This window comes from Enoplosus armatus, chromosome 19 (genome assembly GCF_043641665.1).
Source record: "Enoplosus armatus isolate fEnoArm2 chromosome 19, fEnoArm2.hap1, whole genome shotgun sequence".
NCBI lineage: Eukaryota > Metazoa > Chordata > Actinopteri > Centrarchiformes > Enoplosidae > Enoplosus > Enoplosus armatus.
In genome coordinates, this window is record NC_092198.1 from 20,933,062 (window position 1) to 20,949,070 (window position 16,009).

Below are 16,009 nucleotides of genomic sequence, written 5' to 3' on the forward strand. Positions count from 1 at the left end.
AATCCAATTTTTTAAGCGAAAGGCTAAACTTTTCAGAACTGACTGCCCATCTCAAACAGTACATTTCTTCTATATCTGAATGTACAAACAAAAAAAAAGCTTTACAGGACGTTTATTCAACATGTTTAAACTTGATGTATAATCTTTCAATAAAGTTTTTGGGAAAGAAAAAACTGCACAGTTTAGGAGGAAGTGTTTGGGGGAAGCCCCACCCACAAACGAAGCCCGCGCAACACAAGTCGCTTGTTTACATCGGAGAAGCAGGTTTCTGTCTGTATGTAACAGCCGCTGCTACACGGTATGTCAACCCTTCTGTGTGCATTACAACAATGGTTGCAGTTATATGCAATGGCGGTGATACTTACAATGCTGCTGAAAGTAGCTGAGAGTTAACAGTATGCAGTGCGGCTCAAAGTGAACGTGCGCAAGTCAGAGAAACAGAGGCGGGTGTTACGGTTTAACGAGTGACCATGTTAAGTGGCGACTTTCAGCCGAACGCGTCAGTCGTTGTCGTACTTATGACGGCTGTTGAAAACAGCAAGAGAGCAACGTAACGTTCGCTGTCCTCGTAAATGCCCCTTTTGTTTAGTTTTTCCATCAAAACACACCTAGACTTGTTTGAGGAAACGTGTCACTCGGTTGCATTTTGAACGTTGCTTGTTGTTACGGAATTTACGCAAGTTGCTTTCAGCAGCTGTCGTAACTGCGACAACAACAGACGCGTTCGGCTGAGAGTCGCCAGTTAAACCGTAACAGCGGCTCTATTGAAACACAGATATCATACCATTACCAGATAATGAGGCAACAACTACAGTAATTTATAGTACAGATTAACATGGCTACATCACTTGCCTTTTTATTATTTATTATTTCTTATCACCTCAAATTTGATTTGATGTCTTCTAGGGGTTCAGATCCCATCACCTCACCTCACTATGTTGATAAGCCCAGAACAGGAGGCCCTGATTGGCCGGGTGTTTGAAGTTTACCTGACAGAACATCATGGGGACATTCTCCAGCTTATCTCGGATACCAATGAAGAGACCCATCACCCCGTTGTTGTCAATGCCATGACATTGTTTGAGGCCAATATGGAGGTAAAGTCAACACAATACAAAACACAATCTACTGTACATTGCATCCGGAAAGTATTGACAGCGCTTCACTTTTTCCACATTTTGTTATGTTGCAGCCTTATACCAAAATGGATTAAATTAATTTTTTTCCTCAGAATTCTACACACAACACCCCATAATGACAACGTGAAAAAAGTTTGAGATTTTTGCAAATTTATTAAAAATAAAAAACCTGAGAAATCACATGTACATAAGTATTCACAGCCTTTGCTCAATACTTTGTTGATGCACCTTTGGCAGCAATTACAGCCTCAAGTCTTTTTGAATATGATGCCACAAGCTTGGCACACCTATCTTTGGGCAGTTTCACCCATTCCTCTTTGCAGCACCTCTCAAGCTCCATCAGGTTGGATGGGAAGCGTCGGTGCACAGCCATTTTCAGATCTCTCCAGAGATGTTCAATCGGATTCAAGTCTGGGCTCTGGCTGGGCCACTCAAGGACATTCACAGAGTTGTCCTGAAGCCACTCCTTTGATATCTTGGCTGTGTGCTTAGGGTCGTTGTCCTGCTGAAAGATAAACCGTCGCCCCAGTCTGAGGTCAAGAGCGCTCTGGAGCAGGTTTTCATCCAGGATGTCTCTGTACTTTGCTGCATTCATCTTTCCCTCTATCCTGACTAGTCTCCCAGTTCCTGCCGCTGAAAAACATCCCCACAGCATGATGCTGCCACCACCATGCTTCACTGTAGGGATGGTATTGGCCTGGTGATGAGCGGTGCCTGGTTTCCTCCAAACGTGACGCCTGGCATTCACACCAAAGAGTTCAATCTTTGTCTCATCAGACCAGAGAATTTTGTTTCTCATGGTCTGAGAGTCCTTCAGGTGCCTTTTGGCAAACTCCAGGCGGGCTGCTATGTGCCTTTTACTAAGGAGTGGCTTCCGTCTGGCCACTCTACCATACAGGCCTGATTGGTGGATTGCTGCAGAGATGGTTGTCCTTCTGGAAGGTTCTCCTCTCTCCACAGAGGAACTCTGGAGCTCTGACAGAGTGACCATCGGGTTCTTGGTCACCTGCCTGACTAAGGCCCTTCTCACCCGATTACTCAGTTTAGATGGCCGGCCAGCTCTAGGAAGAGTCCTGGTGGTTCCGAACTTCTTCCACTTACGGATGATGGAGGCCACTGTGCTCATTGGAACCTTCAAAGCAGCAGAAATTTTTCTGTAACCTTCCCCAGATTTGTGCCTCGAGACAATCCTGTCTCGGAGGTCTACAGACAATTCCTTTGACTTCATGCTTGGTTTGTGCTCTGACATGCACTGTCAACTGTGGGACCTTATATAGACAGGTGTGTGCCTTTCCAAATCATGTCCAATCAACTGAATTTACCACAGGTGGACTCCAATTAAGCTGCAGAAACATCTCAAGGATGATCAGTGGAAACAGGATGCACCTGAGCTCAATTTTGAGCTTCATGGCAAAGGCTGTGAATACTTGTGTACATGTGATTTCTTAGTTTTTTATTTTTAATAAATTTGCAAAAATTTCAAAAAAACTTTTTTCACATTGTCATTATGGGGTGTTGTGTGTAGAATTTTGAGGAAAAAAATTAATTTAATCCATTTTGGAATAAGGGTGTAACATAACAAAATGTGGAAAAAGTGAAGCGCCGTGAATACTTTCCGGATGCACTGTATTCAGAATAAACAGAAGTAAGAATATTTTTCCTTTACCGATAATGTCATTTTTTTTAGTGATTACATGGCATCGCTGCTATCTGTGTCCACAGGTTGGGGACTATTTCAACGCCTATCCCAATGAAGTCCTCGCTATCTTTGACGAAGTGTTGCGCCGAACAGCCATGGAGTTGTCCGAGGATCCGTCTCCCAAGCACTTTGGGGGGCAAAGAACAAAAGAGCAGAGAATGAGACACATTCTTCATGCCCGCATTACTGGTTAGACCTCCAACTGGGAATGTTTGCTTAGAGCTTGCATTGGGAGGATTTGGTACTACTCACTCACATGAACTTTCTTCCTCTCTTCTGCCCTTAAATATCAGTAGTATATTTTGTTTGCCTGCTAAACGAAATGATGTGCTGGTTTAGCTGTTGGTTTTACTGGATTTAGGGTTAGGGTCTATTAAAACAGGGAGTGTTTTTTTTATTTTTTATTAAATCTGTGCAGGATTGTGTAAGGCAAGTTGTGACAGTATCCCAGAAAGAAATGCCCTTTTAAGCCTGAAAAGGTACAGGTTATTCGCAACAAGTTGGATCAAGACATTCCAAGGTTCACTAAACATAAACTCATCCCTGCATTGGAAAAAAAAATGCTAATTTTTAAATGAGAACGTGGATATTGTTAAGAAATCAAACCCTGGGAATGATGTAGATGTCTACGCAGGGTGGGCTGCATCTGCTGCAGATGTTTGCTGTGAAGGGACCTTTTTTTCTGGGTCTGAAGGGCAGGAAGTGGACCGGAAAAGTCTTGCGTTTGCAGGCCAGAGCACAACACAAAAGGGCTAAATTGCTATTTGGCAGCAGTGTTTTAAACCATGGCTATTGTCTTTGTCACACTGAAGCAGCGTTTATGGGCTTAGGCATCTTAACCACTAGGCTACGCACCCTGGCGGGCTTCCAGCACATAGCTGGTCGTCTTGTTTTGAGTGACATTGTAAATATTGCCCCCGTTTGGATGCACGTTAATGTTTTTACTGCTGATTTGCCTGTTGAATGGATCAGTCCTTCATTCTTTTGTTGTGTATTGACTCTCATATGTGTGCCTAGGTCTGCCAGTGTGTCCAGAGCTGACCAGAGACACCATTCCCAGGTCCAGAGATGTAGGGCACTTTTTGTCTGTCACCGGTACTGTCATACGCACCAGTGTTACCAAGGTAGCGGCGTGGCAAATGTTCAGTTTTCAGTAACATGTAACACACAAACATGTACACCTTTTACAGTTTCAATGTCCGTATCTTTAGAATATGTCACAGACATAAAACATTTTTTTAACACGCTTACAATTGAGCACACACCTCTTAACCTTTTTTTGTCTAAACTAAATAGGAATTATAATTATAATTATAATGAAATGAAACTATTCTGTTAGGGCAAACTCTATGTAGAAAGACAGGACTGGCAGCAGCAACCTGATCAACGCTTGGATAGAAAGACAGTGAATGTGAAGGGAGTAAGGTACATTCAGTGGGGTTAGTTAGGTTGTGATGACTGGAATTGACGCAGTTAATTTGCAGTTACACCCATGGGGGAATTAGAAATGATGAAAAGGTAAAAGGTATACAATACTGTCTGTACTGTACTTTTTGAGCTTTTTCACTGGAGAATCGCTATCAATTTCTTGTTAAGAGCTCATCCTCAATAAAGCACTAGTAGTTAACAGGGTGCTAAGGAAAAGAATGAACAGCTCAAGCTCAACTTTTTGGGCTTCGGAGGAGGGCTGTACCCTCAACTCCAAATGTGTGGTTACATGTTAGTGTTACCATGTCTTCATTTTTTTTTGTTTTGAGTTGTAATCACAACCGGCGCCTTCCCCGCCTCCCGTGGCAGGTTCTGGAATACGAGCGGGATTATATGTGCGCAAAGTGTCGGCACGTCTTCACGGTGCGGGCTGATTTTGACCAGTTCTATGCCTTTGCCCAACCGGAGGCCTGTCCTAACCCCGACGGATGTAACTCATACAAATTCAGCTGCCTGTCTGGATCTGAGCTGGCTGCCTGCAGGGACTACCAGGAGCTCAAGATACAGGAACAAGTAGGGCAATTGTTATGGCGCGTGATAAACTGTGCCATGCTTTCTTCAGATAAAAAAAAAAAAAAGTTGATTTGCAGAGTGTCTAAAATATAGACTGTACTTTTGCCCCCCCACCCCCAACCACAGGTGCAGAGACTGTCAGTGGGCAGTATTCCTCGTTCTATGGTGGTGGTTCTGGAGGATGACCTGGTTGACAGTTGTAAATCTGGTAAGAACCGTAAATAGATTTGACAAGACAACACTTGCTTGTCAACGCATGCTGCCAGCTGAAATGAGAAACCACAGCATTCATTTTCCCCTGACGGTGGCGGTATACAATGTGTACTTGCTGTAGCTCTCAGTAATGTTGGACTGTGTGTGTGTGGGCGGTTGGGGGGGCTCCTAGGAGATGACGTGACCGTCTATGGGGTGATGCGCCAACGCTGGAGGCCCTTTTATGACGGCACTCGCTGTGATGTGGAGCTGGTCCTCAAAGCCAACAACATAGAAGTGAACAACCAGCAGGCTGCCGCCGCTCTGCTCATGAAGGATGTTCAGAGGGAGTTCGAAGACTTCTGGAACAGCTACAAACATGATCCCATAGCTGGTATAAAAGAATTAGTCTCATAATTATGTTTGTTGTTGTTGTTTTTTTTTTTTTTTAATGTTATCCCCCCCCCCCCTCTCTCTCTCTGTAGGTAGGAACCAGATCTTGTTGAGCCTGTGCCCACAGGTATTTGGCATGTATGTGATTAAACTGGCGGTGGCCATGGTATTGGCTGGCGGAGTGCAGAGAATAGACTCTTCTGGGACCAAGATCAGGGGTATCTCTTTTGGTTTTTTTTATGTGTTTCAATCTCAGTGTATTTTTTTTTTTTTGCCACTTTGTAATAATTAAAAAGAACTTTTACTTTTTTTTAAATACATCTCAGCACACTTCTTAGGGTTTACAACTTTATTATGCAATATATTGTCCCAGTACCGGCAGTCCTGGAGGATGGAGGAATATTAGGTTTCATATTTAAGGCAACACTAAAAGTCATGGCCTAAACACAAATTAGTCCAATATGAAGTGGAGGGATGACCCTCAACTTTGTAATAATAATCAATATTTATATTTGAATACGTGGCGCCACCCTAAAAAGGGAAAATGATAGCAAATGTATTAATTCAGTCTCAGTCTAAAAGGTTGCTACGGAGTTCTTGACTCGTGTACAGTGGCCGTAATACCTCATACACACAAACCGCACGATCAGGTTCTTTTATAAATACACAACTGCAACTACTTATACATACAAATAAATGAATAAATGCAACCATGAATCAATACCAAGAGTACGGTGATGAACAATTAATAATTAAAATCATGAATACCACGAAAGACAAATTAACATTCTTCATGAAGGAGAAATTAAGCATCACATATCAATTAGATTTTTGCATTACAAAGTTAGTTTCTTTGGTGTATGAGTTCTTGATGAACTGAGTCTGCATCTGCCCACGTCCTGGAATGTGGGAGTATCGGCAGTTTTCACGTTGGTCTCGTTGTAAATCGGCAAATTGTCACTTAACCAACTGGTCTTCTCACTGTGGAGCTAATGTTGTCCTCTCTAGGTGAGTGTCATATGTTGCTGGTCGGTGACCCTGGCACGGGAAAGTCCCAGTTCCTGAAGTATGCCGCTAAGATCATGCCTCGCTCCGTACTTACGGCTGGAATTGGATCGACAAGTGCAGGTAGAGCCCAAAGGAGTGTGTTTTCAGTGCCTCACATCAGCCATTTATATGTCTTTTAAGAGCTATTATACATGTCACATATAAACACATCCAATCAGTTTTGTGTATTACTGGAAAGTAACTGAATTCATCGACACGTGACGTCATTTGTTGAAGGGCTGACAGTCGCGGCGGTGAAAGATGGAGGCGACTGGCATCTGGAGGCCGGAGCCCTGGTCCTGTCAGATGGCGGTTTGTGCTGCATCGACGAATTCAACAGCATCAAGGAACACGACCGCATCAGCATCCATGAAGCGATGGAGCAACAGTCCATTAGTGTGGCCAAAGCTGGGTAGGGCATGCCACGCACGCACGTCCACGCGCTCAAAGGAATCTGGTCTAGGCCAAAGAACGCCGCTACGCGTCTAGTTTTTAATGGGGTTTGGCCGTAATAAGGCATACAAAGGTCTTTGAAAATAGTAGTGGTGCTTACTGCCCCTCACCAGATTAGAGAGGGCAAAAATATGGCATCACATGGTGAGCGCTAACAGGGTGGTCACCCAAAAGGAATGCAACTGCTGCATTTTGCGTTTGTACCGACGGGCCAAGGGAGAATTAGCTAAATTCGTGGAAGGCCTGTGTAAGATTTGCAGTGAAGAATGTCAGAGAGAAGCAGCCGCGCTGGTGGCAGCCTGTTACAGCAGCTCCGTAAGTTTCGATCTGTTTTTAGTCTCTTAAGTGTGTTTTTTATTGTTTTTTCTTTTTTTAAAAATACTTCTAATTATTATTGACACAGTGCTTGTCTGCTGTGTGTTTCTGCACCTTTCTGTCTTTGCTGCTGTGACTTGTAAATTTCCCCGCTGTGGGATTAATAAAGTCTATCTTAAATGCAAAAACCCGTACTCATGCAGATAACCAGCTCCACTGCATGTGGAACATTCGCTATGCTGGTGGAGGTTGCTTCTTGGACTTCAGGTCGCTGTGCATTTTGCATGAAAAATTGTACGCAACAAGGAGGTTGATGGGTTGCCAAAAAAACGCCATAGGTCGCTGAGGCCTGGAGTCCCTTGCGAGTATCTTCTTACGTGAATTACTTAATGGGAGGGATGAATAATGTATTCCTTGATAACTAATCGTATGTGTCGTGCCTGGTGGACCTTTCTTTGATTAGTGAATAGCAATGTATATGCTGCTTTGTGAGCAAAGGAACAGTAAAGATGTTTCCCTCACTGGTGACATGCAACTGTGCAAGAGTGCCTTTTGCCATTTGGGTGCACGTCTTTGAGCGGATTGTCGTCCTCTGTTTGTGGCACACTTGTAGTGGAGAGTCTACAGCCAAGCTAGCATCTCTGTGAGCCACGGCATCGCTTTTGAGCTAAATGCTAACTCCAGGGTGCTAGTGAGGTTCAAATGGACACTCCCCTACGTTCTCTCTCTCTCTCTCTCTCTCTCTCCTCCCTGCAGTATGGTGTGTAAGCTGAACACTCGAACCACCATCTTGGCAGCCACCAACCCCAAAGGCCAGTACGATCCCAGCGAGCCGCTGTCCGTGAACGTGGCCCTGGCCAGCCCTCTGCTGAGCCGTTTCGACCTGGTTCTGGTTCTGCTGGACACCAGAAACGCAGAGTGGGACCGCGTCATCTCCTCTTTTATTCTGGAGGACAGAGGTACAGGATGTGCGTTTGAATTTGGAAAATGAAAAGCTAAAATGAATGATGTATGTCAGTTGCATAGTGAAGATTTTATACAACTTCATTCCGGGTAGAAATCAGAATATTTGTAACTATTAGTATATCAGTGAATAAATAATATTTCTACATACCTATGAACATGGATGTGTTGAAAATTGCAAGAAACTGAAGGATAAGGATCAGTTTAGTGCAGGGTGTATTGCATGTATTCGGCGTATACCTACCTTTTTTTTCAGTCAGCATTGCGTATACCCGGGGGAAAAAAAAAATATCACCTGCAGCCTACCTGCCCTGTTGGTTTACCTCAATAATGCAATAAAATAAAGCTCTCTTTCGGAATGAAGACGGCGAGCACTGTTTAATAACAGGACCTTGCAAATGGTGCTCATAAGATACGTGATGTATTTGATATCTGTGATTCAAATGGTAGATGTTAACAAGCTAAATATTAGACCTGTAGATGCACAGTGCCATCGTCCAATGTGTTATTTCCTGCTTTGACATTGCTTAAATTCATGCATTCGGCCTGTATAGGACCAGTAATATTTGCATAACTGCCCCTTGGCAAAAATGTTCATTTTATAATGGTGGCCTACACTATCTGTTGCAAAGCAGCTGTTCCAAGAGGCCGTTTACAAAAGAAACCACTGCCCCGTAGACTACTTGCAAGGAGAGATTTGCTGGCCCCTTCTTGGGTAAACTAGATATGCAGGAGCAGTTTTACATGCATGTACACATGGGCCGCTTATCATTTGCTAGACCTATACCCACCTCTCCAGGCACCACTACACCACCAATAAGGACTCATGATCAATATTGTTTTGGTGAAGGTAAATACTTAATATGGTAGCACCAGTAATGATGCTACCGCTGTGATAATCATGGCAGTCTCCATTTTGTCCCATCACTCCTCTTGCTCTGCTCTCAGGACTGCCCGCTGAGTCTTCCAGCCTGTGGTCCATGGAGAAAATGAAGGCTTACTTCAGCGCGATTAGGCGCCTGCAGCCGCAGGTGTCCGCAGAGGCCGACAGCATCTTGACACGTTACTACCAGCTGCAGAGGCAGAGCGGCGGCCGCAACGCCGCCCGCACCACCATTCGCATGCTGGAGAGTCTGAGCAGGCTGGCTGAAGGTGAGGGAGGAATTTTGACTCTTTGACACTTAATTTAACTACAAAATCTTCCTCAAACTAAAATGGTTGGAAATGATTTGACGTTTTTTTTTGTCTAAAGTTTATAAGAAGACTTACACCACTAACAGTTTTGGCCTCGACCCAAGCATCTGTTCATGCATGTTGACATCTGGTGTCAAGTCCCTGACCTGGACCCTGTATGTCAAAGCAAAGTTCAACTTATTCTGGCTCTCTTTGGGTTTTCACTCAGCAGTCCAGATATATGTTTCTGTTGCCAAACCACAGTGGAGAGGAAAAGGGGAAGGAAATGAGTCCCTCTAGACCCCAGTAGAATTCTAAAATGCTGCTGCAGTTCGCTGAGAACCCTCACTTAAATGGGCATTTTCCTACTTAATCCAACTTAACAAACTAGCTTTATCTCAAAAACATTAAGAAATTGACAATCACAAGTTGTTTTCATTTATCAAAAGAAAAAACCACAACTTCCTCTTTAATTTGATACCAGATATGTGGCATGTGTAGCTCCTAAGAGTTACAATTAAAAAACCACCAGACAAAACAAGAAATTGCACTGAAACTCTTGTAAATAGCTATTTCCTATAACTTCATCATTTATCTTCCTCACACACACACACACACACAATGCTTTTTTTTTCTTTGAAAGAAACTTGTGATCCGCAACATTTCTCTCTGTTATGCTTAATATTATTTAATATTCATCTCTGCAAGTGACTAAATGAATTACACACATAAAACACTAAATACTTCACAGAGCTACTCAAGCTCTGTCAGGCTGCACTGGGTGGTGAGTGAACAGCCTTTTTTTTTCCAAGTCCAACCACATATTTGTGAGTTGGATTGAGATCTGGACCACTCCAGGACCTATTATACTCATAATAGTACTACTCATACTTCTATATTTTCATTTTGTGATTCCACTAGAGTAGCTTTGCATGATTCACAGTTCAAAAAAAAAGTCCTGATTTATCTTCTACTGGCCCTTCATAAGTTCATCCTCTGAAACAATTCGTTTGAGCTCCTGTCTCTTTAAGGCCCCCCCCCCTCCCTAAAAGCCCACTTTCTTGTGATTGGCTGGCCAAGTTCCAGAAGTCTTTGGAAGAATTTCCAAAGGCAAACTGTAAACCTAACATTACTGAGCAACGTTGACATAAACATAAACATCTGGTCTGTGCCTGGAGCAGAGATACCATATAAGGACATCCGTGCCTGTCTGACATCAGATAGACACGGCGGTTGAAAAAACTGAAACGGAGCGTTCAGAGCAGTCTGAAGCCTGAGCTGTTGGCTCACAGGGATTACTTTTACATACGTTTACCTCATTATTTGGCAACGCCTAGTATGAATATCCAACATTGTAACATTATATATGACAGAAAATAAGGAAAAGCACAATAGGTCCTCTTTAACATTGTGGTTTTGAAGCCATTTCCTGTGTAGCTGACTTTATGCTCAGGCTCATTGTCTTACTGGAAAAAATAATCTTCTCCCAAGTGGCAGTTTTCTTGTCAGATGAACTTTAAATGTAATGGCAAACAAAATGCAAATCCATTTGAATGTGCATAAATAGCTGAAACCACAGCAGACCTCTTAGCGTTCACTGAATTATTTTAACCTTACAGGCCATGCCAGGCTCATGTACAGAGAGATGGCGACCATAGAGGATGCTGTCATGGCTGTCTCTGTCATGGAGTGCTCCATGCAGGTAGGATGAAAGCAAGATTACATACTTTGCTTCAAGAATAATGATCACTAATGTGAGTTCACCCTTGCCTTACTGTTTGTCTCTTAATATTTGGAACTGTTGGACTTTTGCTATGTCAGTGATGTATTTTGTCCATTATGGAACAATTTTCAGTTTTTGTTAGACAATGACAAGTAGCTGGACAATAGAAACAATATATGCTGTATAATAAATAAACGTTGATATACTGGTATCAGTCGCATCATAGGAACTAATCGGTCACACGACCACTTTCCTAAAAAATCGCACAGCAAGGGTGGATTGAGATAGCGAAACACACCACGTGCTATTGTTTTGGTGTCAAAAATCGGTTGAGACGGGACCAGGAGGTTTCCTTCCGTGTGTCGGCACAGAAAGTGACAGCTCAACATCCACAACAACCTTCAGCAGCAGTTGTTCATGAACAGGTTAACAAGATGGCAATGGCTACTTAAACAAATATGGGAAACACCACATCTTATTATAGCAGATGCAATATTAGCTTTCATGGCTGTGAACGTTTTACATTGCAGGACTTATTGTTCATCATTTTCATCTGTTCTTTTTAAAATATATTCACATTTATTTAAGAGAGAAAGAGAGAGAGGACAGACGAACAGAGAGAGAGAGACGTAGAGACACAGACAGGCAGAGATATATAGCATATAATAATAATGGAAATATGACTGATAATAGTAGTTACAGCTGTAATAACAACTGAGATATGATTAATAACAGCAATAACAACTTTTAATAGTAACAGAACTATGACTAATAATAATAAGTGTAGCAATGAGAGTCAAGCGGGCCCATGGCAGCAGCAGCAGCCAGGCGTACCAGGACCACAATCCAGAGGAACCTGCGAGACGAGAAAGCACAAAGAAGCTCCGGGGAAGATATAAAGTTAGTAACATGCATTGGAGCGACATGAATGTGTAAAGATGGAGAGGGAGAGGAGGAAAGTTCAGTGCATCATGGATTTGGAGATTGGAGCATGGTTGGAGGATACTGCGTGCTTGCTGTGGCGACCCTGCTGGGGAGCTGCAACCAAACCAAAAACCTTTACCCAGTCTAATAATCTGGCTCGCCTTGCCAACGACTGGCGACAACAACAAGAAGTATTGAATTGATTTATGTTCGGCTGATTATCGTGATACATTTTGACATCTACACACTAGTGACCCTTTATATTCATACATCTTGCTCTTGGCCCATGTCCCTGTTTTTCCTCCATATCACTGTAGCCTGTGGTCCTGCGGCAGTCTGTAACTATACGGTGCACTCCTCCTTTTAGGGTGGTGCTCTGCTGGGAAATGTGAATGCATTGCTTACCTCATTCCCTGCTGACCCTGCTCAGCAATATCGAACTCAGTGTCGGATACTGCTGGAAGGACTGAACCTGCCGCTGCTCCTTCAGAAGGAGGTGGACAGACTGGACAGGTGAGTGTGTAGTCTGTATTTTCTATACTTAATACTTCCACAGCAAACTGAGAAAACCATTTCCGTACGTGCACAGGGGCTTTGTAATGTTAAATGTGTTTTTAAGTTGTTTTTGGGTGAGCACAGAGTTCTTTGGCACAGAATTGTATGTAGATCAGGGTTGCTGTAGTTTTTAACATCACGCCAACGGGTTCATCTGCATTTTCTTTGTTCACTAGGCTAAAGAGCAACGCCTCAGATGCCTCTCAATTTGACCCACCAACTTATAATCACCAGCATCAACTCAGAGACACAAACTCCAACAAAACACACCACCATGACATCACCGGTAACTGCAAGGGTGATGTCACGGCGGAGAGTGGCTTGGACTGGTTCCACTCCATCACTCCATCACTGGTAGATAGTATGACCTCGCCCATACTTGCATCAACTCAAAACCCAAATCGAAAACCCAGCTGCTCAGAAATGTCCACAGGAACCAAACAGCCAAACTGTCAAACCGAGAAGGACATCCCTACTAACGGTGGCTCAACAGTAAACCATGATGTGGTTTCAAATCCCCATGGAACACTGACCTCTGCTTCAGAAGAAGAAAACAGAAAAAGTAAGACGAATGTAAACATGACAGAAAATGGCTCTATAACCCAAGAGGAGAGACAGGAAGATAAGAAACATCCAGAGTCTCCAGGGTATGTGTTTCAGAAAGTCTCTAAGAATCTGAGAGACAGAAGACTCTGGGAGTTGGAGCTGAATCCTCAGCAGTGTGACAAAGAGGGAGGAGGAGGACATGGAGAGAGGGTGGTGTCTGGAGATGGCGCAAGTAAGAATGTGTCTGACGTTTTAGATAGGACTGCAGAACGCCACACTAGCAGTACACTGTCATCAGGGAAGAATTGCCCCTCGAATCGCCTAGTTCCGGAGAACCTGTCCTCTGGTACAGAAAGTAGATTTGAGAAGGATGACAAGAGGGACCAGACTGGGACTAAGAGCATCAGTGCTGTGCTAAGGGAAAAGATGACAGCTGACACCGAAATGAGTAAAGAAAAAGAAATCCATGCAAGGTTGTCAGCCTTTATACACAAACCAAGGAAGATGAGACCTTCCGTCCTCGCTGCCAGCTCAGATGTCATCGCAGGATTCCAAGCGGAACGTAACCCAGGCAGTGGAGATCTCCACCCCTACAAAGAAAACAGAATAAGCAAACAGAAGCCAGTTAGTCATGACGGCTCAAGTGGAGACCCACTTACAGACACAGAGAAGAAAAATGGAAAGAAAAGACTGAACCAGTACCAACATCTTTCCGAAGGTGGAGGCAGGAGAAATCGGGTGAGCTGCGTCACTGAGAGTAGGTCTGAAGCCGGTTTTACATCTAAAGAACTGGATAAGGATGTTTTTTCCTTTGACGAATTGGCACAAGGAAAAACCATAGATAGAATAAAGGGAAGTGGTGATACAGAGACTAAAACAGATAGCTTTACATGTACCCCATCTTTAAAACCAAGCCCTTGCATCGATGATCCAGCGCTATCCAAATCGGACCACACCACACACAAGTCCACTGTGGCCTCCTCAACCCTAGCTAAACTTACAAGATTCTCATTCACCCGCACAACGGAGCCGTCGACCGCAGCTCAAACGAAAGTGGAAACAAATGCTCCTACTGGAGTGGAAAAAAGACCACCTAAAAGAGACGGCGCTGAAAGCTCGAGAGCGATTTCTAAAGACAAGGACACAATAATTTCCCCCGAACACAGTGCCCCCGGAAAGAAGATCAAAACTGTATTCACCACGGTCAAAGTAAAGGACATATTACACCCCCCAGCCTCAGAGCTCACACCAGGACAGGAACATGAACAAGGGACGGAGTCACCAACTAAAACGATGACCAAGTGCAAGGCAAAGCAGACTGAGCCTGCTCATGCTGCGAACCATAGTAACAGTGTAGAACTGTTGAGCGAAGGTCCTGTTGACTTTCAAAGCGCTGTCAATCTGAAGAAGAGAAAGTGTTTTGAGCTGGGCCCTCCACCAAGTATTGCTGGAGGTTCCAAGGGTCTGTTCTCAGGACTGTCTCTGTTTGGCTCGGTTGACTCAAGTAATGATGTTTTTGACACTGACTGGGACCAAGAGTTTTCAAAGAAAGCCAAGAACTGAAATCATAGGGTACTGTCACAATGTGTATGTGGATAAAGAAGAGTAGCACAATAATGGTACTTCACATTAACAAGTTTCTGTGGGGCCTGATGTATGATTTAGTTACCTATAGCGATTTTAAAATAAATGTTAGGTTCAAGTGTTCATCTTGGAATTGCTTTTTTTTTTCTGTGGACCTCAGCTACAGGCAGCCGGAGCTTAGGGAAACGGTGGCAACATGACAAGCAACTTTATATTTCGGCCAAAAAAACGTATCAATGTTTTGTCATAAAGAGAAAATTCCTGGGTCCATACATTCTTTAGCTTATTAACTACACATTGGGCCTCGTGCAGGAAGCAATATACAAATACATTTTCTCTTATTTTTGTTCGTATCCACAATTTGTTCTTATTTTGTCAGTACCCATTGAAGCCAATACCGAACTGCCTTAAACCTGCATTCTTTCTAATGGCCAGCAGGGGGCAAAAAGAAGGCAGATTGTATAGAAGTCTTATGAGAAAATTACCCTACTTTTCACTTGATTTATTGCCTCAGCAAACATTTTCCTAATGAGGTTATGGTCTCAATCGCTAGTTTCAAGTCTTCTTCTTTAGGGCGTGGCTGCCTTGTGATTGACAACTCGCTACCACGGCGTAGCAATGTGTATCCACCCTCTCGTCCAGACGGTGATGGCCAAAATGCCAAACCCGAGGCTTCAAAACAGTAGTCATTTTCCGAGGCTTTAGAACCTCTCTTGATAAATTCTGCCGCTGCCTCAAAACAGTCGTAATGAAAGGGAATTATATTGGGGTAAAATGGAATCTTGAAAACTGACAACGAGTAAACCGACTCAGAGAATTCAATTCAATTCAATTTTATTTATATGGCGCCAAATCACAACAAAAGTCATGTCATGACACTTTACAGGTCTAGACCGTACTCTTTATAATATTATTTACAGAGACCCAACAGTTCCCACCATGAGCAAGCACTATGGCGACAGCGGCGAGGAAAAACTTCCTTTTAAGAGGCAGAAACCTTGAACAGAGATGGAGTTTAGGTGGGCGGCCATCTGTCTTGATGAGAGAGAGAGAGAGAGAGAGATATGCACAGCAACAACAGTAATAACAATAACAACTTTAATAATAACAGAAATATGACTGATAAAAAGTGGTGGGATTCAAGCAGGCCCATGTTCTGTGGCGTAAGGTATAAGTGATATCAATTTTACTTTGGCTACACAGACAATCGTAGGGTCAATTTATTGTTGGTTTTTAGTCTCTTATGGGAAATACGTCATGATAAAGGTGGCATTAATTTCTCTCTTTATCTTTTAATACTGT

The 16,009-nt window shown here is 43.2% G+C and overlaps 1 protein-coding gene across 1 annotated transcript; it reads left to right on the forward strand.

The window, feature by feature from the left end:
- The first annotated feature begins 935 nt into the window (after positions 1 to 935).
- On the forward strand, positions 936 to 14,830 carry mcm9 (minichromosome maintenance 9 homologous recombination repair factor). Its single transcript, XM_070926339.1, has 14 exons — positions 936 to 1,097; positions 2,862 to 3,027; positions 3,856 to 3,962; positions 4,636 to 4,839; positions 4,966 to 5,047; positions 5,225 to 5,425; positions 5,517 to 5,642; positions 6,433 to 6,552; positions 6,709 to 6,883; positions 7,996 to 8,198; positions 9,151 to 9,354; positions 10,995 to 11,077; positions 12,390 to 12,535; positions 12,754 to 14,830. The coding sequence occupies exons 1-14, from the start codon at positions 936 to 938 to the stop codon at positions 14,684 to 14,686; spliced, it is 3,912 nt and encodes a 1,303-aa protein (XP_070782440.1). The 3' UTR covers positions 14,687 to 14,830.
- The last annotated feature ends 1,179 nt before the right edge of the window (positions 14,831 to 16,009 follow it).

Coding starts and splice junctions, on each gene's coding strand:
- mcm9 (XM_070926339.1), top strand. CDS start 936: ATGTTGATAAGCCCAGAACAGGAGGCCCTGATTGGCCGGGTGTTTGAA. Junction 3,963..4,635: donor TACGCACCAGTGTTACCAAG/GTAGCGGCGTGG, acceptor CTCCCGTGGCAG/GTTCTGGAATACGAGCGGGA. Junction 5,643..6,432: donor TTCTGGGACCAAGATCAGGG/GTATCTCTTTTG, acceptor TGTCCTCTCTAG/GTGAGTGTCATATGTTGCTG.